This window comes from Diabrotica virgifera, chromosome 3 (assembly GCF_917563875.1).
Source record: "Diabrotica virgifera virgifera chromosome 3, PGI_DIABVI_V3a".
NCBI lineage: Eukaryota > Metazoa > Arthropoda > Insecta > Coleoptera > Chrysomelidae > Diabrotica > Diabrotica virgifera.
In genome coordinates this window covers 232,483,960-232,511,091 of record NC_065445.1, presented here as the reverse complement: position 1 = coordinate 232,511,091, position 27,132 = coordinate 232,483,960, and the positions used below count along the sequence as shown (strand labels likewise).

The 27,132-nt window shown below is 31.9% G+C and overlaps 1 protein-coding gene across 2 annotated transcripts in view; it reads left to right on the top strand.

Annotated features, from left to right (window-relative positions):
- LOC126881594 (TRAF-type zinc finger domain-containing protein 1-like) overlaps positions 1–12,344 on the top strand; it is a 75,826-nt gene extending 63,482 nt beyond the window's left edge. For both annotated transcript variants that reach the window (XM_050645956.1, XM_050645955.1), the window contains one exon: positions 5,489–12,344. In XM_050645956.1, coding sequence (XP_050501913.1) covers positions 5,489–5,790 — 302 coding nt within the window. In that variant the 3' untranslated portion in view covers positions 5,791–12,344. The remainder of the gene's footprint in view (positions 1–5,488) is intronic.
- The last annotated feature ends 14,788 nt before the right edge of the window (positions 12,345–27,132 follow it).

The window sequence follows — 27,132 nt, the reverse complement described above, 5'->3', positions numbered from 1 at the left end:
TCAACATGGTATTATAATAACAAAAACGCAATCGCGATTACATTGAGAATTTTATAATTATGTTAATTAAATAACCAAAAACATTTTTTATTATTTAATAATATAAATTTTATGACACAATCCTTTAAGTTAAATACTCCAGAAAATAATAATTTTATTTAAATATATTAGACAATCGTACGCTACTGATATGACAGTTGCTATTTCTTTTTACTTCATTTCGTGTTTGATTCAAAATATAGCTTTAAAACACTATACTGTTTTTTATAAATACCTACATATTAAATATGGCTTAATTTAAAAACTATTGTAACTATTGTTGTGTACCTATACTATTAATTGTATTTGTGTTTCTGTATTGAGAAACATACATAATATGCCAAATCAAAATACTTCTTTAATAGATTATTTTGAACAAGAACGAAACAATGGGATTCCCTTTTACCAGTAACTGCAGAGAAGTAAGTTAAAGAATTTAGATTTCTTAGATTAGGTTTATTAGAAATAAGATTATTATTAGCTTAAAGATCAGAAAGTTTTCTTATGAATTTTAGCGTTCGCTGTACCTCGCGGTACTTCGTTTTAAAAATATTAATAATCTTATTTTAATGATTATACCTACACTATATTGTTGTTAATTAATATATTTCGGAAAGTAATGAAAACCGATTGACATCATTAATTAGAATAAGTATTTATAGATATTATTTTTATAGTAAACAAAAAAAAAACAAAAATATCTCTGACAAGTAATGACATAAACGTGACCATGATGAAAAGTCACAATCTAATGTTTCGACAGTGCCCTTACGTCAGATATTTTGACCTACATAATCTTGCTTTTGTGGTAAAAAGACTATAACTCTCTTTGATTGTAAAAATGGTAGCCATTTTTAAAACGCATTAAATGTGATTATTTTATACATTTAAGGGTTTTTACCCTGACCAGTGATTAGATTCCTGGGTTAATTTTTAAAATTGGAATGTGTTTGTTCAAAGTTTTCTCTTCATTTGAGGTAGTTACAATTATAATACGATAGCTCTGATGATGGCATTAAAAATTCTGAAAGTACTTAGCTGATTTTAATAAATTTATTTACACACTATCAGTCTTGGAAAACATACACCAGTTCCCGTTTTGATTTATATAGAAGTGTGTACAAGTCAAACAGTATGTTTCTATTAACATAATAATTGTTTATACAGGGTGTAAAAAGAAGAATGTATGTAATTTATTTAATTCGAAATACATTTTACTGTTGTCAGAAAACAGTAAAAAATGTTTATTTGACAAATAAATATTGTTTTTCGCTTCAATTTAATATTAAAGCTGCAACCCACTTGCCATTTGGCATTTTGAACATTTAATATTTAGCGAAAAGCAATGTTAATTTTTCAAATAAAATTTTTTTTTTGTTTTCTGACAGCAGTAAAATGTATTTTTAATTAAATAAATTACATACACATTCTTCTTTTTGTCTCAATTAATTTAATTAAAAATAATTACACTTTTATAAAAAAGAACTTTTTTATAATAAAACCTTTTTATTATTTATAGGAAAGAATATAAAATAATTTAACGATAAACGATTTATCGATAACATGCTTAAAATTCCAAAAATTACACTCTAATAAAAAAGTACTTTTTATAATATGACGGTTTTGTTATTGTACCGGGTGTCCCAATAAGAATGGCGCTCGGCCATATCTCAGGAACCGTTTATAGTACAGCTTTGGGAAAAACATTTTATAACAAAAGTTGCCTCGAGAAAATCCTGGAAATTATTTTCATAATTGTAAGTCCACCGCTAGAGGGCGTAATTGAATATCAAAAATTAAAAAATCGAAATTTTACAAAATTTGCCTAATGAAAGGGCACTGGAAATCCGATTATCGTATTCTTAATAAAATTCTGCGCATATTTTATTTCACAAGTTTAAGTCTACCTGTGCAAATAAGAGGGGGGGTGAGTGGGAACCTTATTATGAAAAAAATCGCTGTAAGTCCGGTTCTGCTTAATCGATTTTTGCAAACTTGGTCTTGTTGAAAACAGCTCTTTTTTGTCAATGTAATAGTTATAATTTGGAAACAGCCTATTACGTAATATGCCGGCTAGGAGGCGCTATTTATTTTCTTTTTAGAAATCTAGTTTTCTTTGGAAAATATTAAATACAAGTATGTATTTTTTTTCCTGTATTACAAAATTAGACCAAATTAGCAACAGAATACCGAAAACCGCATGTCTATACCTTTTTTCTATCTCGAGATATCTTAAGAAACGTGTAAATTTTAAACATAACTGTTGCTGTCATATAAGTGGAAATATATAGAAGCAAGTAGTGTGCTATGGAAAAGAAACATTTTCCAGATGTCACCGTATATAATAAATCAAAACAAAATATGAAAAACTCTACTACTGGGATGACGTCTTTGGGGATATTTCATTGCATATATTCTAGCCGCAACAGTTGCATTTCTTATGCATTCAAAGAATGTGGCTATCATGTCAAATGCTTATTAGTTTGTAAGAATCATCTTGAATTTCACTCTGTATAAATTTTATATAAAATTTAATAGAAACAAACCGCAACAAACCATCAATGAAAAAATTTTTATGTTTTACTGATTTGACACATAATTTGACACATGATGACTTTTTGAAGTTAATACTTCTAATAGTTCTATTTTTTTCCGTAGCACACTACTTGTTTCCACTTTGACTTCCTAACTTAGTTTACCGGTGACAATAACAGTTATGTATGTATCTTAGTTGGGAATAGGATAATTGATATTAAAATATAATGAAATAAAAATTAAAAATTTATGTAGAAAATCTGACGTTTTTACATTTTCTACGATTCATCGAGAGAAAAGCAAATGCGCGGAGACAACAATTCATAAAAATTTACATATTAACGCTATTTTTTGGTATTATTTTAAGTATTAAAATTAGTGTAATATTTAAATAAAAATAAAATTAAACTGTTTACAATATATTTATTTCGTTAAAATCATAATAATAGAAGTATAACTTCTTAGTCGCGTACAAAGTACACACACTCTTTTTTTGTTATATTTTATAATGTTATTTGTCTTATTGTTGTTTTGATTCATTATATACGGTGACATCTGGACAATGTTCCTTTGTTTTTTTTTTCATAGCGCACTACGTGCTTCTATATATTTCCACTTATATGACAGCAACAGTTATGTTTAAAATTTACACGTTTCTTAAGATGTCTGGAGATAGAAAAAAGGTATCGACATGCGGTTTTCGGTATTCTGTTGCTGATTTGGTCTAATTTTGTAATACAGGAAAAAAAATACATACTTATATTTAATATTTTCCATAGAAAACTAGATTTATAAAAAAATAAATAGCGCCTTCTAGCCGGCATATTACGTAATAGACTGTTTCCAAATTATAACTATTACATTGAAAAAAAGAGCTGCTTTCAAAAAGACCACGTTTGTAAAAATCGATTAAGCAGAACCGGACTTACAGCGATTTTTTCATAACAAGGTTCCCACTCACCCCCACCTCTTATTTGCACAGGTAGACTTAAACTTGTGAAATAAAATATGCACAGAATTGTATGAAGAATACAATGGTTGGATTTCCAGTGCCCTTTCATTAGGCAAATTTTGTAAAATTTCGATTTTTTAATTTTTGATATTTAATTGCGCGCTCTAGCGGTGGTCTTACAATTATGAAAATAATTTCCAGGCTTTGCTCGGGGCAACTTTTGTTATAAAAATTTTTTTCCCAAAGCTGTAGTAGTATAAACGGTTCCTAAGATATGGCCGAGGGCCATTCTTATTGGGACACCCGTACATATAGGACACAACATGTTTGGAAAGAATAATTAACTTATAAAATATGAATTTTTAGTAGGTGTATTAACTGTTATTTATAATTATGATTCCAAAAATTACACTAGTATAAAATAGTATTTTTTATAATACCACGGTTGTTTAAAATGGTATATTATAATTTTAAATATAAACTTTTAATTATTTATTAAAACAATTAAAAAAGATACGCAACAGCCGGTTTCCAACTGGGGACCTCTCGATCTGCAGTCTAATGCCACTGAGGCACCATCAATTTGTAGATATCGATTTATTAACGTACTTTAAAATATCATTGCATTAGTCACATTTTTAAAATAGTTTGAAATCAAAAAAAAAGTTGATTTATCCATACAGTGTGATTGGTCAGTGGGGTAAAGCTTTGTAGATCCGTTATAAGTAATAGATAGTAATAAAAGTTAATAACAAAAACTTTGATTACAGATTGATAATCAGTAATCGTAAATTGTAAGTTTTAGACAATTATTTAGTCATGGCTTACTTAAAATTTGGAAAGATTTAGACCCGTAATTATTAATAATTTTGCTCTAAAAAATGAAAATATCTCGAAAACTATTAAATTTACACATAGGGAATGTTATACAAAAATTATAGTATGGTAATGGTACTTTTCGATAATGATATAAAATACAGAGTGTTTTATTTAAAATTACTAAGAAAATAATGTAGTTGCGTTTTGACTCACCCTGTATTCAATATAAAGAAAATTAGCAAAACAACGATTTGCGAAAATTTTGACAATAAATAAAAAATATGACGTCCGTAAACCATTGACCTTGTGCTTGCTTTTATTTATACAGGTAGTTAAACTTGTTACGATTTTCATATAAAATTGGTTATAACTTTGTAAATACCCCGTATGACATACCAAACCTTTATATTTTTGTAATCGAAAAGTTACGAAGATTTCGAATATAAAATAAAATACAGGGTGTTCTATTTAAAAAAACATAAGTTTGGTCTGCCACTATGTTATCGAAAAACCTGTAGCATTATAACTAATTTTGTAATGTGAAGCTCAAAGTTAGCTACAATTTTTGTTATTAAGTTTTATCGCTACACATTACTATAACGGATCTACGGAGCTTCACCCCACTAATTATTAATCACCCTGTATAATAGCAATAAAATATTGCATTGTTAGCTAGTTCTAAGCTATCCTGAAAATTTCAGGTGTCTAGGTAGCCTAAAACTATTTTTAAAATGGATTACAAAATTTGCGGAGTCCGTGACACCAACCAACCCAAGTATATAAAAAGGTTTTAAAAATGGGCACCCTATATAAATAATTATGTTAATGTATATATTACTGAATAGAGAATTTAATAACCTTCGTCTAATAATAATAATACGTCTTCACGCCCAGATGGATGACGTCACTAGTATGATATATATGCCATAAAATTATAATTTAAAAATAAAAATCTACCTGTTTCGGGATTTATCTCCGGAATGGTTCATTCTCAAGAAAATGAATTTATTCCAACTCAAACGTCCTCACTGTATAAGTACCTACAGATTTTTTAATGTATGTTTTGCTCGTGTATATGCATCATTTTATTGACCAATCGCTGGTTACTCAATACAAAATATTTCTAATTTCTCCTACTTCCAGGTCCAACAGGCCCTCCACCAATGCCAGCTTATAGACGTCGCAATCCACCAACGGAATTGGTCATCCCGTGCGAGTTCTGCAACGTGCCCGTACCCCACGAAGACCTCATCCAGCACGAGTCTGGCTGCCGCCCAGATCTGGCCAGATTCAATCCTAGAAGAAGATCTTCTCCGGAAGATGACGATTACTACGTCGAACCACCAAGACAGAATTCTCTCGATGACGAAGAACTCCCGTGTGAATTTTGCGGAGACATGTTTCCCGCATCCCGCCTCTATTCCCACTCACTGCAATGCACATAAAGTGCTCCAATTGGCAGGGAAGCTTACTATACTATTTTGTGAAATATTTTTTTAGTTTGTAAAGTTGGACTGGGGATTTTAGGGTAAAGGGTTAAATAATTATTTTGAAAAGAGATCATTTTCGTACTAGATATGTTTTGAAAACGCGGAAACACAGCGTACCAACCAAATAATAGGATGTTTGAAGTTTTGTGGTTTGATAAGCAAAACACAATTTACACTTGGCCTCCCTGTTCCAACGAGATTCCAATTTATGAATTCCATCTCTGAAGTGAGAATTGGAAGAACTGCAAAATAAGCTGCCACAGCTATGATGACCTAATTATGTGACAAAAAACGCTTTCTACGGATGATTTTTTTTAGGTATTGAAACAGATGGAACTCGTTGGACCCAAACCTCGTGAAAATGGATTATCCAACAATTCGAACTTTAATTCATGGATTTCCCTAATAACTCCAAACATTGTATGTATGTTCCTAGAATGTACACACATGACATTGAAAACATTCCTGGAATGTCCTCAAAAACACAAGAACGTCTCCTAAATGTCCCAGGAAAGTCCTTTGTCGGCATTTTAAACATTCCTGGAATGTCTTGTTGGAACATTCCATGAATGTCTACGAATGTTCTTTGGACATTCACAGTATATTTTTTAGACATTCCCTGGATATAGTCGCTGATGTGACATAATACCTTCGATTTGTTTTTTCATGAGTTTTGTAAGAGAGTCAAAACTTTTTTTACGGTCAAATCCTGTTTTCATTTGATATATTTTGACATGTTTTGTAGTAAATTCAACTATCTATTTACTACAAAACATGTCAAAATTTACATGTGAAATCAAGAGATGACCCTAAAAATGGTTTTTCGTCTCCTACAAAATTCACGAAAAAGCAGATAGGAGGTATTGTCTCATCACCGACGATATACCAGAAGTATATGTGGCCATACCAAAATTTGGTTTGGCCATATTGGTGGTTATTTAATAATATCTAAATCCTTAATAAATATAAACATTTTTATTGCACAAAATATTGTCATATATTTTTTTCCATAATCATCACTACGATGATGATTCGTTGTATTGAATTTTACATTACAATTACAATCTGGTCATAACTGACCAATGAGCAATTTTAATTTAACGTAAATTACTAGATACTTTTCCTTAAAATGAAGAGCTCTTATCTAATCTAACAAGATCGTGCAATATTTTAACATACACCGGCACACAAGCACTATGCTCTGCTTTTCACTATCACCTATCACTTAACCTAGTTCAAAAGGCTTTGTCCTCTTTAATCTTCTAGTTTGCCTAGTAGTATCGAGGAGCTGGATTTCCTCAATATTCTCGTACTTATGAAGTTGTAGCTCGTGACTTCCTGCCATCTTCTTGATGATTATATCCAGGTGCCATTTCTAGGTATTTATGGAGATCACTGTTTGTCACATACCAAGGAGCATCTAGGTACAATATTTCTCAATTTTGTTCTGGAATCTTTGTATAATTTTTATATTACTTTTTCTAGTAAGTATACCCACATAGTGGGCATCCATAAGTCCATACAGATCTTAATATTTGTTTATAAAGTAATAACTTATTATACATCGACAATGTGGAGTTTCTTCCAACTAGCCAATACACTTTTTGCATATATCTTTCTTTTGCCTTTTATAGCCACAAGGCTATACGTTTCTTTCCTGGTTTTTTTGTAGGCCACTTTCAGCTAATTCTAAAAAAAATAAAAACGAATGGTAATTTTTCTATTCTTTACAATTAAAAATCAAAAGAAATAGGTACTATTTACAGGTAATAATATGCATAAATAATTCGTTTCATAAAGCTTAAGGAAAATTGAAAACGGATTTTATACTTCATAATTGTTTAAACAAAAGAGATCCAGCCAGGGCAAAACTAAAATACAGAACAGCAAAAAGAGCCACTAATTCTAATTTCCATTTTCCATCCAATCATAAATTTTTAGGTTATCATGAAATGTGAAAATGTGATTGGCCACGCGGCACGCGACCCTACTTACATAGAACCACGCGCGGCAAATTTGAAAATGAACGCAAATTGAATAGTAAATGGCCTCACTTCAAATATAAGGCATTGATAGTATGTTCATAGAATGTCTTGTGGTAACATTCCACCAATAATTTAATCAGATGTTCACCCAATGTTCCTTGAATGTCCAGAACATTCAAACATTAATAGAACTTTGATAGTACATTCCTGGAATGTTTTGTGTTGTTAGGGTTTAGCCATTGTCAAAATGTTGATATAACACGGTGCATGGTCTTGATGAAAAAAATATTTTTTTCTTCTACAAACCGGGTCTTTTCTACGAATTTTTTCTTTTAGCTGGTCTAAAACGTTACAATATTATTCAGAATTTATTTTTTTATCCGTTTGCAAGCAATCCACAAACACATTTTTTTTCGCATATCAAAAAACGGATGTTTACACCTTCTTGGCCGATTTCTGGACTTAAACTCGTTTCGGAGCCAAAGAATCAGTTTCACACCACCGTTTAGCCTCTTTATTTGTTTCAAGATCATGGTGATAGACCCAAGTCTCATCCATACTGATGAATCGATGCACAAAATCTAGTTCATTTTTTCAAAACGCTTTCACGTATTGTGAACACAGTTTTCTGTGTTTTTTTTTTTTTCTCATTCCAATACGATATCCTGTATTTTTTCTACGATTTTTGGTGTTGTCGTTTTGGACGTCCCTGATGTAGATCGTCTTACGGGCTTGTACGACCACGTTTGCAACCCATTTTCTACTGTAGTAATTGAAGCCGAATAATCCTTATACCTACACTTTTGACATTCGTTCATAAATTTCTTTTGCTTCCGAAAACAAAAATTCAATCACTGCAGGACTTGATTTTATCTATTGTAAAAAAATACTGCAACACGTCGACACTAAATTGCTTGTAAACAAAGAATGAATTGACAGATTGAAATGAAACTTCATATACATAACAAAGAAAATTAGGCTAAAGTAGAAGCCACAGTTAAAATGCAGTGTTGGTCTTACGATGCGCAGCGATGTCGGCGCAGTGGTAGTTTGGCGATAGCACAGAATAGGAAACAATTATTGTTCCCTATTCTGTGGCAATAGTGGCACTGCATTCTAACTGTGGCTTTTAGTATAGTAGCAACGTCCTTATCGAACCGCAAAACTTATTGAACAGCCTATTATGTGCCTTGATTACATTGGGTGATAAATTTATTAGAGCCTTTTATACAAACTTTCTATGATGTCCTTGATAAGCCGATCCCAGACAACCAAATAACGTTTAAAAAACATTGAAAAGACGTTATAATTATCACCAAACTACGTCAGTTTGTCACGTTTTTTCGACGTCGAAAATGACGTGAATATATCCCACCATAACTGACGTCATTTTGTCACGTTTTAAATACGTGATATAAAAAAACGTAGTTTTTATGTCGTTTTTTTTATCATTTTTCATTTTATGGTTTTTAAAAATACACAATAATAATTATTCGTATGGGCATTGTTGGTATTGCAATTTTTAATTTAACTGTTTTAAATTTAGCTTATAGGCTAAAAGTAAAACGAAATGAGAGACTATAAAATGCATAGAATTACAATAGGTACCCTCAATGCAACATTATACAATTTTCACTTTTTATATAGGTATACTTACTGTATCAAAACTGGAACAGAAACAACATATAAACTAATAAATAACGTATTAACAAATTAATTTAATTAAACTCGATAACACATAATTAGTTCATTAACAGAAAATAATCAAAAAAACAAAACACATAACGTCAAACCGTTTTCAAGAAGAACTATTGCATTAAACTAACTCACTTGAGAAAAACGAATAAAAATCTCTTAATTAACACGTTTCTTCAACTAAATATCTAAATGAAAAGCACGTAAATTTTATCACACAAAACACGTAAACAATAAATGAAAAATTTCTTATCACAATTTAAGCAATTTAAGCTTACAAACGTCAATATACAACATTTACATTATAAGCATTAACTCGTTAAGCTCCTCCCATTTTTGTGACGTCAGATTTGAGCTGTCTGAAATGAAAACGTGTTTTAATAGTATATTATGCAACGAGCATTTAATGATGGTCATTATGAAGCGAGTATGAGGGTTACGAAACGAGCCGTATGCGGCGAGTTTTGTATAGAGTACGAGCTTCATAATGATAATTAAATTCAAGTTGTATACACTATTTTTTCTGTGATCATTCACAACAAAAAATATATTCACATTTATTAATTTTGTAACACAAATAAATTCAGTTGTTTGTCAGTTTGACGGTTTGTTTACATATTGAGAACTGTCAAATCGCATGTATTTGATTCGCCATTGGTAACTGCGCGTGTACCACCTTTATCGCGAATGCCATATCGCGATTCTATTGGTTAAAAATCTGTATCTTAATGAAAATCTGTATCATAATGAAGTTCATTATGATACAGGCAGTGACATCATAATTGATATATAGTGTATGAGAATAGAAAAACGTATTTTAACGTCATTAATCTTACGTATTTAAAATCATCTACAAAAGACGTTTATACAGTGTGACCCATTTAGATTGGAAACACCTCTATAAAATTTGAAGTTGTTAACCGATTTTAACCAATTTTTTTTTAATGTCATGTAATAAAAGGTCTATTGCGGGACAAAATATGAAATATTTAGTTAAATTTTCAGGGCATTCTACGATACTTTTTCTTCGTCGAAAATGGAGAATTTATATTAGCGATTTTTTTATTAAAAAAATTTCTACGCCACTATATTTAGAGTGGCTTCAAATAGCTATGACAAAAATGTCATTAAAATATATTTATTAATAACGAAGTTATGACAACTTAAAATTTTAAAACTCACTAAGCTATGAGTCAAAAAAGAACACCCTGTATCAACAGATAACCATAAAACTAATTATTTTTCAAATAATTTTAACTATATTTTAACTAAATTTTAATAATAAACCACTACTAGACAAAAAAATGTTTAAAATAAATTTAAAATGAAATTTTTGTCATAGCTATTTGAAGCCAGTCTAAATCCAGTGGGTAGAAATTTTTTTAATAAAAAAATCGCTAATACAAATTTTCCATTTTCGACGAAGAAAAAGTATCTTGTTAATTATTAATATTAAAATTATTTGAAAAATAATTAGTTTTGACGTTATCTGTTGATACAGGGTGTTCTTTTTTGACTCGTAGCTTAGTGATTTTTTAAATTTTAAGTTGTCATAACTTCGTTATTAATAAATATATTTTAATGAAATTTTTGTCATAGCTATTTGAAGCCACTCTAAATCCAGTGGAGTAGAAATTTTTTTAATAAAAAAATCGCTAATACAAATTCTTCATTTTCGACGAAAAAAAAGTGTCGTAGAATGCCCTGAAAATTTAACTAAATATTTCATATTTTGTCCCGCAATAGACCTTTAATTACATGACATTAAAAAAAATTTGGTTAAAATCGGTTAACAACTTCAAATTTTATAGAGGTGTTTCCAATCTAAATGGGTCACACTGTATGACGTAATGTTCAACCACGTGTGTATGTTCAACCAAAAACTGACGTTTCCTCGACGTTACTGACGTCACTTGGTTGCCTGGGATATTAGTGGTAAGAAATTCATCGGACATTTCTTGATTATTCAAATTTAAAAAAAAAATTACGTCTAATAAAGGTATGAACTAGATCACGTATAACGAGCTATACTTTTTTCGCGTTAAGAACGGAACATTGGCCTATCTGAACAATGTTTCGTTCTTAACGTGAAATGTTGTATAGTAGATAATAACTGCTTGATTTACAAAAAATTTAGTACAATAAATAGTGGCAACAGAAAGCGTTAAAACAGCTTGTAATATTAAAATTTATAGACACACGAACATAAAGAATATACTCTGTGATTTGTAAACTGACATGACAATAATGATACCAAAGACGAGTGCTTGTGTTACAGCAAATGCCTAATTGTCAACTATGGTGAGGTCTCTCGGCTCAGATTTTAAACACCGTTTTAACGGCATTGATTAAATACATATCGTGATAGTGAAACGGTATTATTAGACTACATAAACAACAAAACACAGTATGTTGTATTGTTGTTTGTTCAAATAAAGTTTTCAATTGTTGAAGTGTCTCAAACTTCAAAAGAACTCGAAAGTAGGAGGCAATATACATTCTACTGTCGCATAAACTTATTTTACATGAATTTACAAAATTCCATTTTACTTAAAATTGATCACCCATTGTATGATAGTGAGAAGGTACATACTCTTTCTTTTACTCGTTATTATCAAACAAACATTGATGAATTTATACTGGGAGAAATCTATGTATTTGTATTTTCTGTTATATTGCTTGCTACAACGTAGCTGTATTTTTTGCAAATGTAAGATTTAAGTTTTTCTCGCAGATGCTGTTTAAAAATTAATTAATAGATTATATTTCTTTAGATAGACATGTTTGTATACAAGTTTCCTTTAACATTGTATTATATAGTTTCTCATTCTTCGCCTTTTATTTATGTATTTTTTTAACCTAGCAATTACTCCAATCATTTGGAAAGTTTTCCGGGAGTTTCGACAACTGGTAGTTTTATGAATTTCGGTATGCTCTTTTCGAATTTCAACTTTGCTACCTCGTATCTCAGCTGCTCACGCCACCATATAGAAAAATGGTGCCTAATTATAGTTTTTTTGGGAATATCTCCTTTCCGACGCATTTTACGAAAAAACATGCAAAGCATAGAATAGAATAGGGGGAAGGAAGAAAAATACAATAGAGCACCGGCTAAGTAAGCTCGAGAAACAAGAGACTAAAAAGAAAGTGGGATTCGAGAGCCAGAAAAAGAAATAAATTTAAAACAGATTTCTGAAATCATTTGGTCGTGAAAGAATGAGAGCTGGCAGAATATAACAGAAAGTTAGATAAATAAAACAAGACAAAGATCCTGAACAAACTAAAATGAGGGCGCCAGTCTTACTCTTCAGCAAATTAACAAATTTGAGGATTAACTACTAAATTTCCTAATATAAAATTTATGTTGTTTCCTACTAAACCAACTTACCCGATGAAGTGAAACTGGAAAGAGACATGTAATAAGCAAAACGAATGTTAGTAAATTATTTATTGCAATTTTCACAAATATAATACAATTTACAAAAGAAAATGTACAATGTGATACATAGGTACATATATGTAGTTAGTAAATAATTGAAATTAAAAATCCTAGATTTAATGGTTTAAAAATAGAATAACCTATCCATTTTTGTGTTTGTACTGTTCATCCAAAGTTAAATAAACCCAAAAATAACATACAGGAATATTTGAAATATATATTTTACCGCTCTTTGACCAGCAGCGATAGAAAATCCTGGATAAAGTCTCCACTGAAGACTTTAGTTGGCTGATAATCCCATCAGCACGATCACTACACCGTGGTAGAGACGAAGTTCAATGGAACGTGACCCATATATTCACGTACGATATGAGGAAATCATTTGATTTCCGGGAAAATCTAGCCATAGACCATTTACGGTGAGGAAGGTGCAGAAAATCGCAGTCTCCAAACAGAAAGTAAACCTATTTACTTGTGAAGAAATGGAAAGTTTCCATGTACGGAAAAGAAACAGAGAATTCAACAAAAACCATAAAACCAAAACCCTGAAACAATAAAATATTGTTTAGTATTTAGAAAGACTAAAGTGGCAATTTTTACCGGTATGAAAAAGAAATCATAATTACCTTGTACAATGGATCTTATAAAAAACGACTGCTCGCCACAACAAAAAAATGAAGACAGATATTCAGATACCAGTGGCTTTTAGAAATAATCGAATTGCCACTGCCGATGTGTAGAGGTGGTAACTAATATATTTTTGTAGAGGCTTTGTAACTGTAACAAGTGAAAGTTATTTCACAATATTCATATTGTTTAATAGCAATAACATTTTTACATCTTTTTTTATTACTTTTGTTTGCATTATTTGTAACTATTAATTATTCTCAAGTTATGGTTACCACACTACTACTGTATAATGTTACAGTTCAAGTTGATTATCAGTTAGAGTTGACTATTCCTAGTTCGAGTCAACTCCAACTAAAACTAGCAGTAAGAGTTGATTTGAAATATTTAATTCAACTTTTACTAGTTGAAGTAGACTCTTCCTAACCCTTGTTAGTAAAAGTAGATCGCGGGAAAACAGGGGCGGCCCGTCGGGGTAGGCAAGGTAGGCGCTGCCTAACCTCTTCAAATGTACAATACAATAATAAATAATTTATTAATATAAATTATTTATTTCAAAATGGTAATTTATAAATTTTGACACAATGCGTAAGTATCTAAAATAAAAAAGCTACTTTTTAATTTCTCTTCGAAGTTGTAATTATTGTACGCTACTCGTAGTAGTACTACTGACTTCTATTAATGGCAGTACCCTATGGTCAGGCACTTTAAAATCCGCCTAACCTAAAGAACAGAACAGAATGATATGCGTCTCTCATTCTTACACTAGCACAGCGCCTGTAACTGTGGCTTGTCTAGCCCTAGTGGACGAGAATTTCCGGGAACTTTTTGGGGCTAGGTTAGGCTACATTTGTTTGCGCCTTCGGTAATGGTTGTTCCGCCGCATCTCGGGATAGCCAATTGTATGTTTTAGGATCCTGACTACAAATTCTGAAAAAACTAAAAGTGCGCATTTTGTCATGAAATTTGGTACGTGGAGTTAGAATAATATTTGGAACCACTTTTCCAAATAACTTTTTTCGATATATCTAACGCGAAGCAAAATATCGAAAATTCGCCCTGTTTATTGATTCGCAGTAGATAGCGTTTAAAATTTAAATTTGAGTTGACTATGACTATCTTAATGTGAACCATCACACTTGCTTGACTGCAAAATTTTAAATCTGTATTTATTTTGATAGCCCCAATATAGGGGTGTCTTCATCTTAAATGCGACACATTGTGTTGTGTGTATATAGGTATTCGAGTATATAATATATAGAGGATATATAAAGGTATATGTGTCGCCTACCCGCATACTAAGGTCACGAGCCGCCACTGCGGGAAAATAGAATCAACTCTTACTAGTTTGAGTTGACTATTCCTTAATCGATTCCGGTCCCGGTGAATTCGTAACTATTTTAATCCTCCATCCTAATTACAAGCCATTTGGTAACTCTGGCCCTCAGGTAATTTTTCGGTGACCAATCAACTACCGGTGAATTCGTAACTAAATAAAGGTATAATCTTTTAGACTTGAAATAAACATCTGGAAAATATCTTTGCTTTTAAATAATCAGATGGAGGTAAATAATTTATCATTGCTAAACATCTAAATATTGAATTTACAATTACTTGATAAAAACCAAGCTCGTGTAGAGCTATACTTGATGGAAATAATATTTATAACACGTGTTAATGAAACACTATAATATTGTTTCAATTATTTTATTAAGATATTTCAATTTTTGCTAGTTTTTATAATACGAATAAAATGTTTTTAAGCAAACCAAGAAACATTCGGTTTAGATTTAAGGTATTAGATTTAATCAATGGTTTCGAATTCACCTGAAGAAAGTTTCAAGTTGCAGGTCAGGTAATAGAAAAGTTACGAATTAGCCGGTGTACATTTTGATTTGAAAATTTTTGTCATTAAAAGTCCATAGATCTTCGCTGAAACTGAGGTGAAACCGCTGGGTGATGTACCTCATAACGCCATTTTAGTGTACAATACTACATTGATATAAGTTATTGTACTTGTTATCAAATTAACTCATAGAATATGTAATTCTGATTGTTAATAAATGCTTACAAAAAAAAAGTTACGAGTTGGCGCGTGTCCATCGATTCAGTATATCGCACCCTCAGTGCAAGACTGCAGTAACTCAAAAATTTTACGAAAATGAAGTTATCATGGAATTCGATTGTAAACATGCATATCTGTCACTGGCGAAGCGTCCATGTAACCACTGTTACCATTGGTAACAGTTAAAAATCTTGCAAATAAATATGTATTTTATAACGATGAATAATTCCATTTATTATTTTATTTTATTTTTACCAATAGAAATATATTATTATATTATGTGTTAATAGTACCTAATTCAGTAAATAGCCAGACACACGAAAATATTGGCGAGTTTATGTGACTCAGTTGCACTTTATTATATTCTGTTACCAGTCTCATTTGTGGTGACAACGAATGGTTATCTCGCTGTCGCTCGGGCGGCTCGGGACCGGCTAGTACTGAAAATTTTGAAGGAGCGATGGGCGTAAGCGCGCTGTGTATATCAGTAGGGCTGTTACCAGATTTAAATTTGCTAACAGTACCTATAATAAAAAGTGTGCGTGCAGTTCACCATGGATGAGTGTCGCTGCGTAATCGATCAACTACTTGAAAAGTAATTCTGATTGAAAAATAAAATGAGATTATTGAAAATGTACATTATTATTTTGGCACAAGATGATGTACGAGAAGAGGACAACAACTACGGGAAAACCTGTCAGTAACGGCCACTAAAAATGAAAGACCTATTTTAAACAATTTAAAAAAGGAATTTAAAAAATTAGCTCGATATTTTAAATTTAGTTGGTACAGTGAAAATCCTTGGTTATGTGGTTGCAAGAAAAATAGACTGTATTGTTGGCCATGTCTTCTGGTTTTTACAGAAAAATGGGTGGACCAGGTTCACGATTTAAATAGTTATAGAGTTTTAAAAAAGAGACATGAAATTTCTCCGTTACCTACATGTAAGATGTATAGGTACCCAATTTGATTCAGTTTGGCAAAACAAGAATCAAAATTTCTCTTAACCAAGCATTTAAAGCAAATATTGCTAAACATATGAGTTTGTTAAAAAAAATAGATAGGTACTCGTATATCCTTAGCTCACTTATAATAGATATGTACCGTATGTTTTTTGGCCGAACAAGAATTAGCGTTTCGTGGTCATTTTGAGGGCGACGGCTCTGACATTCGAGGCAATTACAGGGAATTGTTAACATTAATTGCCAAAAAAGATCAAAAATTTTGCCAACATCTAGAAACATCAACTGTTTTTTCGAGAGTTTCAAGTGATATACAAAATGATATTATTGAAGCTATATGTATATACATTTATCCATATCTTCATTTTTTTAAATAAGATTTTTTGCATCTGGTTTTGGTAACACTTTAGAAAAAGTCACGCGTCGCCACTGATATCTGTCCCCTGTAAAACTTTAATAACTTTCAAATGCTTAACCAGCTAAATATTACAACAACAGTTTAACTTTTTTGCGTTTTTGAATATAAGTTCCGTGCAAAACTGTTGTAACTCTAATGTAACAGAGTTACAACAGTTTTGCACGGAACATTGCAATGGCTTCGATAACAAGCAATGAAAGGCACAAAAAAAGTAAGATATTTGTTATTATAATATCTATATCTGTGGTGTTTAATTTTAATATACAGCATGTCTACGTAATCCATTAACGACCGAGACAATAAAAAAAGACTTACGTGACCAAACTATTCATGTAAGTTTTATGTCCTTTGTGTGACATTATATTTTCCATAAGATGTGTGCGATGTCGTTTGACCATTTATTTGTTAGATTGAATTAAAAACACATAAATTAAGACTAATTATTTACGACCAAAAAGTATTTTTTCTCATGAAAGGAAAACAGTTATCTTAAAACTTGTGTATTGACAATACTGACAGGTCAAAAATATCTATTCTCAGAAAACTTGCCAAGGAACAGCCAAAAATTCAAATGGCAAAAAAGAAAGATTTGGTATACTTATGCCATTCGGGTATGATACCAGAAGCCCACCATAGTTTTTATAAAAATATTTTGGCACAAGATGATGTACGAGAAGAGGACAACAACTACGGGAAAACCTGTCAGTAACGGCCACTAAAAATGAAAGAATTATTGGCCGATATAAAAAGGTGGCCGGTATTGCCAGTTTTTGTAGTCTAGATATACATAATTGGTTTGGGGAATTTTTAAACTGGTCGTTAGTACAGGTGTCCGATGTTGGCAGGTGGCCGGTAACACAGGTTTTACTGTAAAAGTAAATGTGTCTACACTTTTTACAATTTTCTCCGTGCAAAACTGTTGTGACTTTGAAATTCTAATACTAAATGTGTAGTGATTAACAATTTTTTCCGTGCAAAAGTGTTGTAACTTTGAAGTTCTTAATTTTTTTTGCATTAATATAATTTTATTTAAATTTCTATTTTTGGTTAATGTAATATAGGCTGAAAAGCATGCAAAATCATAATTAAATGCTAATTTTTCTTAAAACTTGTGTCTTATTTCACCGATATTAGCACGAAAATAAACAAAATCGTCTTTATCTCGAAACTTACTTATTTTGACTTACTGCAGTCTTGCACTGAGGGTGCGATATGTAGATTATACGAGTATATCACGTGCATTTTTGATAAATGTGCGTCTCTTTGTTTTGACCGTTTCAACTACCTACTTATCACGATTTGAACATATCCAGTAACATTTCATTTCTAGAATCGGTTGTTTGTGTGAATCAACTCTTACTAAATGGCATTTAGGAAGAGTATACCTACTTTTTCTAGTTGGAGTCAACTTTTACTAGTAAATGTTGAGAAAAATCTTCATTTTGTATGTATAATCAACTTTTACTAAAACCAGCCATTTGAGTTGACTCAAACTAGGAATAGTCAACTCCAACTGGATAATCAACTGGAACTGTAACATATACACTAATAACAAAAAGTATCTCATCAATTTTTAAAACAGAAAAAAAGTTAAAAAGTAATTTTTAATTTTTAGCACAATGTAATACTCGTCTTTGTTTTTGCCGAAAAAAAAACGAAATAATCGTTAATAAGAGAGAATTTTTTGGACATTTGTGTTCGAGAATTTGATCTGTAAACTATGTCTGCTTGATTTTTCAATGAGGTGCGTTCTTACTAAAAAATGAGTAATTTAACATCATAACAAGCCGCTCAAATTGTAGCTTTAATTGTTGATGATCCATCGCACCGATATGTTGCTGATGTTATGGGAATCCATCAATCCAGCTCTTCAAGAGCTGTAAGAAGTTACACAAGAAGACCAGTTCCAGAACGTCACAGATACACGAACCCCGCAGATGATCATCGTTATTTACGTCTGCAGACTTTGCGTACATGTCATGTTACAGCTAGGCAACTGAGAAAAAATAATCTTTCCACTGTCCATAATGTGCGAATAAGTGTCAATTCCGTTAGAAACAGATTAAGGGAATTTGGGATCAGAGCCAGAATCAGAGCCCTGCTACTGCTCCACTGTTAACGAAGTCACAGCGTATGGCATGTTTATACAATAATATGTCGATTGGGATATTAATGACTGGGCTAATATTCTTTTAACTGATTGGTCAAGATTTGCACTTTGTAGATCCGATAGACGTATTCCAGTTTACAGACGCGCTGGTGAGCCATTTGCTTAGTGTAACAGAGCAGCCAGAAATTTTGGAGTTAGCTCGATTATGGCATGTTGGCATGTAGAGGTATCTGATTTGCAGGTCACACATAATTAACAGTGTTTCGTAGGGGGTCCCTGACAGCTGATCGGTATATAAGAGAGGTTCTTGAGTAGCCCAGTAAATGAACGGGAAATACGGCGATACCGTGTAATTTTCAGGGGCAACTCCGAATTGTATGAAAATTTGGATTTAGGTTCTAGTTACACTCCACTTCAAAGTTGAAATTGTGCCGTTGGTTGCTTTTACTTGGGGGGTGAAAAAGCATACGTTCAAGATAAAACCGGAAATGGATAAATGGATTGATTTTAAGCAACTTTTGTTCTATAGTTTTTTATGTAAATCAATATTTTTCGAGATATTTACGATTGAAAATGTTTATTTTTTGACAAAAAAACTACGTTTTCAGTCGGTCTTTCGCAAATAACTCAAAAACTAAATATTTGATCGAAAAAATATTCTTAGCAAAAGCGTAGCTTATAAAAAACCGAAAAAATGGTGTATCAGTAAAGTCTATCAATCGAGTAAAAACAAAGTTGTAGCTCATGAAAAATACGTTCTTATTCGTCTAATTCCAAATCGAATATTTCAAGGTGAAATCACAGAAAAATTAAGCACTTTTCGGGAAAAACCCATTCAAACTTTTTTAAAGTGTTTATAAAAAGCTTTATTTTAATTGTTTATAAAAGTTTTTAGCATTAAAAATAAGCGAGTTGCGCTCAAAATAAAGTTGGCCATCTTTTTTTTTTGGTAAAAAAATCATGAAAATCTCCCCGTGTTTAGCTCTCCAAATGAAATTAATCGCTACCGCTTTACAAACAATTTACTTACCTATTTTTTATATGATCTGTCAGTCTCACCAGTTTAAAGTGCTTATTTTTGAAAGGGTTATAGTTGAAAAAGCTGGAACGGGTCACTAATCACGAGTGTATGCAAAATTTTGAACAGCCATATCTTCACCAATGTTTGTCTTACGGAAAAACAAAATGAAACTAGCATATTTATAATAGCAAAACCTACATTTTTTTACTCTTTAAGATTTTTCTTATCACTAATACTTTTTAAGTTATTTTTAAAAAAGGAAATTTTTCAAAAATTTTTACAAAATTTTTTTTTACTATAAAACCAAATGTTTTCCAAAATAAGCACTTCAAACCAATCAAACTTACAGATCATATAAACAATATACATACAGTTAAAATAAATGGTAAAGCGGTAACGATCAATTTTATTTAGGGTGCTAAATAGAGGAGGGTTTTCACGATTTTTTTTACCAAAAAAGGGGGCCAACTTTTTTTTCAGTGTAACTCGTTTATTTTTGACGATAGAAACTTTTGTAAAAAAACATATATAAAGCTTTTTTTAGATACTTTAAAAATGTTAATAAGCTTTTCCCGAAAAGTGCTTAACTTTTCGGTGATTTCCCGTTGAATTATTCGATTTGGAATTAGACGAATAAGAACGTATTTCTCATGAGCTACAACTTTGCTTTTACTCAATTTATATATTTTAATGTTACACCATTTTTTTTCGTTTTTTATAAGCTACACTTTTGTTAAGAATATTTTTTTCAATAAAATATTTACTTTTTGAGTTATTTGCGAAAAACGGTCTGAAAACGTAATTTTTTTTTGGAGAAAAATCAACATTTTCAATCGCGAATAATTCGAAAAGTATTGACTTACATAAAAAACTTTATAGAACTAAAGTTGCTTATAATCTGTCAATTTATCCATTTCCGGGCTTATTTTAAACACGCGTTTTTCACCCCCCGAGAAGGGGTGACTGTCACCCCCCAAGTAAAAGCAACCAACGGCACAGATTCAACTTTGAAGTGGAGGGTAAGTAGAACGTAAATCAAATTTTCATGCAATTCGGAGTTGCCCCTGAAAATTACACTCCAAAACGGTCATTTATTGGGATACGAGGAGAATGTTGTGCATTTTGTTCCAATTATTGGAGATCATTTCGTTCTTATGCAAGACAACTAGTCCAGAAAGCTACTGCGCATCCGCTAGGAAAAATATTCCGATTCGGATTTTTTGCACAATCTTACTCAAAAAGGACCTCTTTTAACAAATTTGCTTGTTGCCAGGACCAAAAGTGGGTCAAAAATTTTTTAAACGTTTTTTTTTTGTTTTTTCCCTAAAATTATTTTTTTTGCACGGAACAAACTTTTTTTAGGTTTTTTGGATCATTCCAAACAGAAAAGGTCTTTAGTGACTTTTCTCTAAAGTTGATAGTTTTTGACATATTATAAGCGATTAAAAATTGAAAAATTGCGAAATAGGCCATTTTTAACCTTCAAAAACTGTGTGAAAAACTGAAAATTGAATGTTGCCAAGGTAGGTAGATATTCTTTAAACATCGGTTGATGAAATCCCGAAGAGTTTTTTGCAATACAATGTTCAAAACTCCTTTGTTTTTTAATTTCTAATCAAGCGTGCGGGATACTATTTTCCACCGTTGCATGTGTATACAGTATGGTGCAAATGAAAGGAATACATTCGTTATTTCGTAAACCGGCGACTTTAAGGAAAAATCCCGAAACAGGTCGATTTTTGACGTCATCCATCTGGCCGTGATGACGTAATCGATTTTTTTAATGAAAATAGGGGTCGTGTGCTAGCTCATTTGAAAGGTTCTTCAATTCTCTATTCAGTAATATATAAACATTACATAATTATTTATACAGGGTGTCCAAAAAATGTTTATTAAATTAAATTATTTGACAAAAAAAGAAGTAGAAGGACACCCTGTATAAATAATTATATAAATGTTTATATTACTGAATAGAGAATTGAAGAACCTTTCAAATGAGCTAGCACACGACCCCTATTCTCATTAAAAAAAAATCATCGATTACACATCATCACGCCCAGATGGATGACGTCACTAGCATACCATATATGCCGCAATAGCATAAGTTAAAAATAAAAATCCACCTGTTTCGGTATTTTTCCTTAAAGTCGCTGGTTTACGAAATAACGAATTTATTCCTTTCATTTGCACCATACTGTTGGTGGAAAATAGTGTCGCGCACGCTTGATTAGCAATTAAAAAACAAAGGAGTTTTGAATATTGTATTGCAAAAAACGCTTCGGAATTTCATCAATCGATTTTTAAAGAATATCTACCTACCTTGGCAACATTCAAATTTTCAGTTTTTCGCATAGTTTTTGAGGGTTGGTCGATTTCGCAATTTTTCAATTTTTATTCGCTTATATGTCAAAAACTATCAACTTTACAGAAATGTCACTACAGACCTTTTCTGTTTGGAATGATCCAAAAAACCTTAAAAACTTTGTTCCATACAAAAAAAAATAATTTTAGGAAAAAAACAAAAAAAAACGTTTAAAAAATTTTTGACCCACTTTTGGTCCTGGCAACATACAAAATTGTTAAAAGGGATCCTTTTTGAGTAAGATTGTGGAAAAAATCCGAATCGGAATATTTTTCCTAGCGGATGCGCAGTGGCTTTATGGACTAAACGCTTTTCCGCACGTTGCTAGGAAAACAATGCTATATCGTCGAGAGGTTGGTGTTCAAGTTGTCAATTAGCTAGCAGTCGGCCTAGACCTAAACCCAATTGAGCATGTTTGAGACTACCAATAAAGACGCATAAGAGCCCGTATCATCGCTCCAGATAACCTTGATGAACTGGGATATGGTAACGGAAGAATGGGAAAATTTGGATTTATAGATAGTACATACAGTCTGATAAGTAGCCTTCCACAGAGGAAGGACGTCATTGGAGCCAGAGGTGCTAATACTAGCTACTAAAATGTTTCATTTGTCCTTGAAATGCCTTATTTCCTAAATTTGTATTTTTCATTTTTGTTGAATAATTATTATTTTAATTTTTTTGGCCTGTTAGTCTTTGATTTTTAATTTTACTAGAAAAAACCACCGTTAGATATTAATAGGAGATACTAATCAAAACTTCCAGACTTAATACTTTTATGAGATGGTTTGTGTCACGGTGTATGTTCTTGAAAAACGGGCACTTTATAAATAATTCTTCTTCTTCCTGCTTCCTTAATAGGCTCGCGCCTGTTCCATCTTCGGCCTCCACCTCTTCCTTAGCCTTCCTATACTCCTTCGGCCGTTTGGTGATCTGTCTCGTGCTATCTTTACTAGTCTTCCTTCTCCCATTCCGCTTTTATGGCTATACCATTCTTTTTTCTTTCTCTTCAGTGTCCAGTCATTTATATATTCTCTATATTACAGCTTTGCCTGAGGTCTGTGCTACGTTGTCTATCCCATAATGATTTTACTGTGATATCTCAATTTCCATTGCAAACGTTTCCATCAGTCTTTTTGTCGTTGTGGTATCAGGTCTTGTTTCCGCAGTGTAAGTCATAATAATTATGATGGATGCCTCAGAAGTCAAACGGTGTAAGTCACATTCTCCCTAAAAATGACATGATATTGTAGCAAAACAATGAGTCACCAGCCGCAAGGCGTAAGCCGAGAAAAGTCTAGATCGAAGCACGCTATACGTGGAACCGATGCGCGGTTGTTGGAAGGTCACACGATAGTCGGAGAGCTGGCTTAGCCCGGAATGATCGAGAATAACGACTAGGATATATAAGGCATAATTTTTGTGAATAGAGTTAGTCTTAAGCTAAAGTTTGTAAAGTAAACTTGTATAAATAAATAATAAAGTCGTATATAAATACACGAACCGCTAGTTTTATTGTAATTAGAAGTAATTACACTAATCACGTTACAATATATAACACTTATTATTTTATTATTATATAATATAATAATATTATTATTTCCTTGTTTGTATTTATGAATATGTTACCCATATTATGATAAATAAAGACAGTTTATTTGTTTTTAATAACTACAGTAGAACCCCGCAAATCCGAACTAATTGGGGGGACAGCCTGTTCGGATTATCCGAAAGTTAGCCTTAGTATTTGTACACATGCAGGTATTTACGCCGCGTTTTACCTGGTAAACCAAAACGGCGCTTTTTAAGTTACTAAGGAACAAAAATGGTATCGTACACATGCAACCACCCAACTTCGTTAAACCGCGGCGGTTGTAAAAACTTCAAATGCCGCGTTTGCAGGGCGGTTTGAGTTGCTAGGGGGAATAGGACCCCCAGTCAAATGAGTGACAATGAGCATCAAATATTTACGGATAAAGACATTGTAGACTTTGTTCAATCTCAAGGCAACCCTAATGAAGATGAAGAAAACAAGGAAGAAGTTTCCCTGCCAGATCGAGTGTCACACGCAGATGCCACTAAACCTTTGGATGTGGCTATACATTACGTGGAGCAGAACTCTGCTGCGTTACCGGTCTGTAATGTTTATGCGTAAATATGGTTCAAGATAGTTGCGTCGAGTCGCTACACTTCCATGCATCAGAAGAAAGTGACCGACTTCTTTAAGAAAGCGCCTTAGGCTGCAAAACGTTCTCGCAAGAGTGTGGAAATTTTTTTTTGATTCAAGTTGGCTACAGGAGAACCGGCGTAAGTTTACGTTTAACCTTTATAAACACGACGTATAAAGTGAGTATTTATTTTTAAGAAATTTTAAATGTCAAAGTTCTATTAATTCTACATTGTTCAATTTTCTGGTTTTACTCGGTGTAATAAACATGTTTTTAAGTTTTTGTCTTGAATTTATTTTTTTCACTTTCCGTTGGTTCGCATTTGCCGAACGTTCGGATTAGCGGGGTTGTACTGTACTTATTAGTACATTCTTTCACGGTTTTTGCTGTAAATTTTAAAGAACCGCTTGGATTGACATGAAATTTGGCATACGCATAGCTAACATGTCAAAGAAAAAAAGTGATATAGTGCCGATGTGTGCTTTTGCCATGGGGGTGATTTTCACCCCATCTCGGGGGTGAAAAAATATATGTTTAAGATAAGTCCCGTTAATGGATAAACTGACTAATTTTAAGCAACTTTTGTTCTATAGAGTTTTTTCACCAAATCAATACTTTTCGAGTTATTTGCAAGTGAATATGTTCATTTTTCAACAAAATAACCATGTTTTTAGACGGTTTTTCGCAAATAACTCAAAACGTAAACAATTTGTCGAAAAAAATATTCTTATCAAAACTATAGCCTATAAAGAACTGAAAAAAAACGGTGTATATATTGGGTCTCTATACCTAGCAAAAGCAGAGTTCATGTTCGAAAAATTCCAAATAGAATAATTCAATGTGAAATATCCAAATAATGAAGCATTCTTGGGGAAAACACATTACAACTTTTTTAAAGTGTTTAAAAAAATCTTTAAGGCGGGTTGACATTACTAGTGAATAACGAACGTGGCTCACGCTTACGTATTTTGCCCGTGCTATTGTTAGATATTTTATTATCTATTTTCAAACTCGAGCAGTACATTTGTATTTATGCAATGCATAGATACAAATGTACTGCTCCAGTTTGAAAATAGATAATAAAATATGTATCTAACAATAGCACGGGCAAAATACGTAAGCGTGAGCCACGTTCGTTATTCACTAGTAATGTCAACCCGCCTTTATTTCTGTTTTTATAAAAAAAAATTCTAGCATCAAATGTAAGCAAGTTATGCTCAAAATAAAGTTGGTCCCTTTTGTTTTGGCAAAAAAAAATCGGGAAGATCACCCCCCAATCAGCAGCTTATATGAAATGAATCGTTTCCACTTCACAAGGTACTTTCCTTATTCCTTATGTTGTGTTTATATGATCTGTAAGTTTCATCGATTCAAAGTGCTTATTTTTGAAAAAAAAATTGGTTTTAAAATAAAATTTTTAAAAATTTTAATTTTGAAAAAATGCTTTTTTTAATAACTTAAAAATTGTTAGAGATACAGTAAAACCTCGATAGAATGGACCTCTATTTAACGGACTTCGGATATAACGGACAAAAAATCCGATCAAATGTTAAAAAAATTTCCATGCAAAAAGTTGTATAGTATAATTGTTGTCAAATCTGGTAAACCTCGAGTTGTTAAAGATATGTATAATGCATCATCTCGTTTCGTATTATAGCTCTAATAAGGCATGGTTCACCATAGATATTTTCAAAAATTGATTTTTTAAAGAATTTTTACCTGCAGTGAGAAAATTTCAACAAAAGGAACAGGAAATACCGCCCAAATAGGTGAAATGTTTATTGATTTTAGACAACGCTCCTGCTTATCTCCCTAAAAATATTCGACATTCAGAAAATGGCAACTTTGATTGTATGTTTTTACCAAAACATACATCGCTTATTAAACCCATAGATCAGTGAATAATTTTGGCAACCAAACGAGAATACATATTGTATAGTTTTTAGATGAAGTAGAAAAGTAAAAAAGAAGCAAACAAAACCTACCTACCTTTTTAATGTACAGATGTGTACACTGTATCTAATTACAGCAGGTACATCTTTTTAAAATAAACTTTTTTATTGATTTTGATTGACCTATTTTTATATAACGGACTTTCAACTTTAACGGACATCCCGTCCCCCCTAATAGTCCGTTATATCGAGGTTTTACTGTACCAAAAATCTTAAACAATAAAAAAAGGCGGCTTTACCTTTCTAAATATTTTGTATTTTTTTGTTTTTCTTAAGACAAAAATTGGTTAAGATTCGGTGTTTCTAAATTTGCATACCCTCGTGATAAGTGACTCGTTCAAGCCCTTTTAACTACAGCTCTTTCAAAAATGAGGAGTTTGAACCGATGAAACTTACAGATCATATGATCAATACATACGTGAGTAAAAAACATGTGAAGTGGTAATAATTAAGTTCATTTGAAATGCTAATTAGGGGGTGATTTTCCCAATTT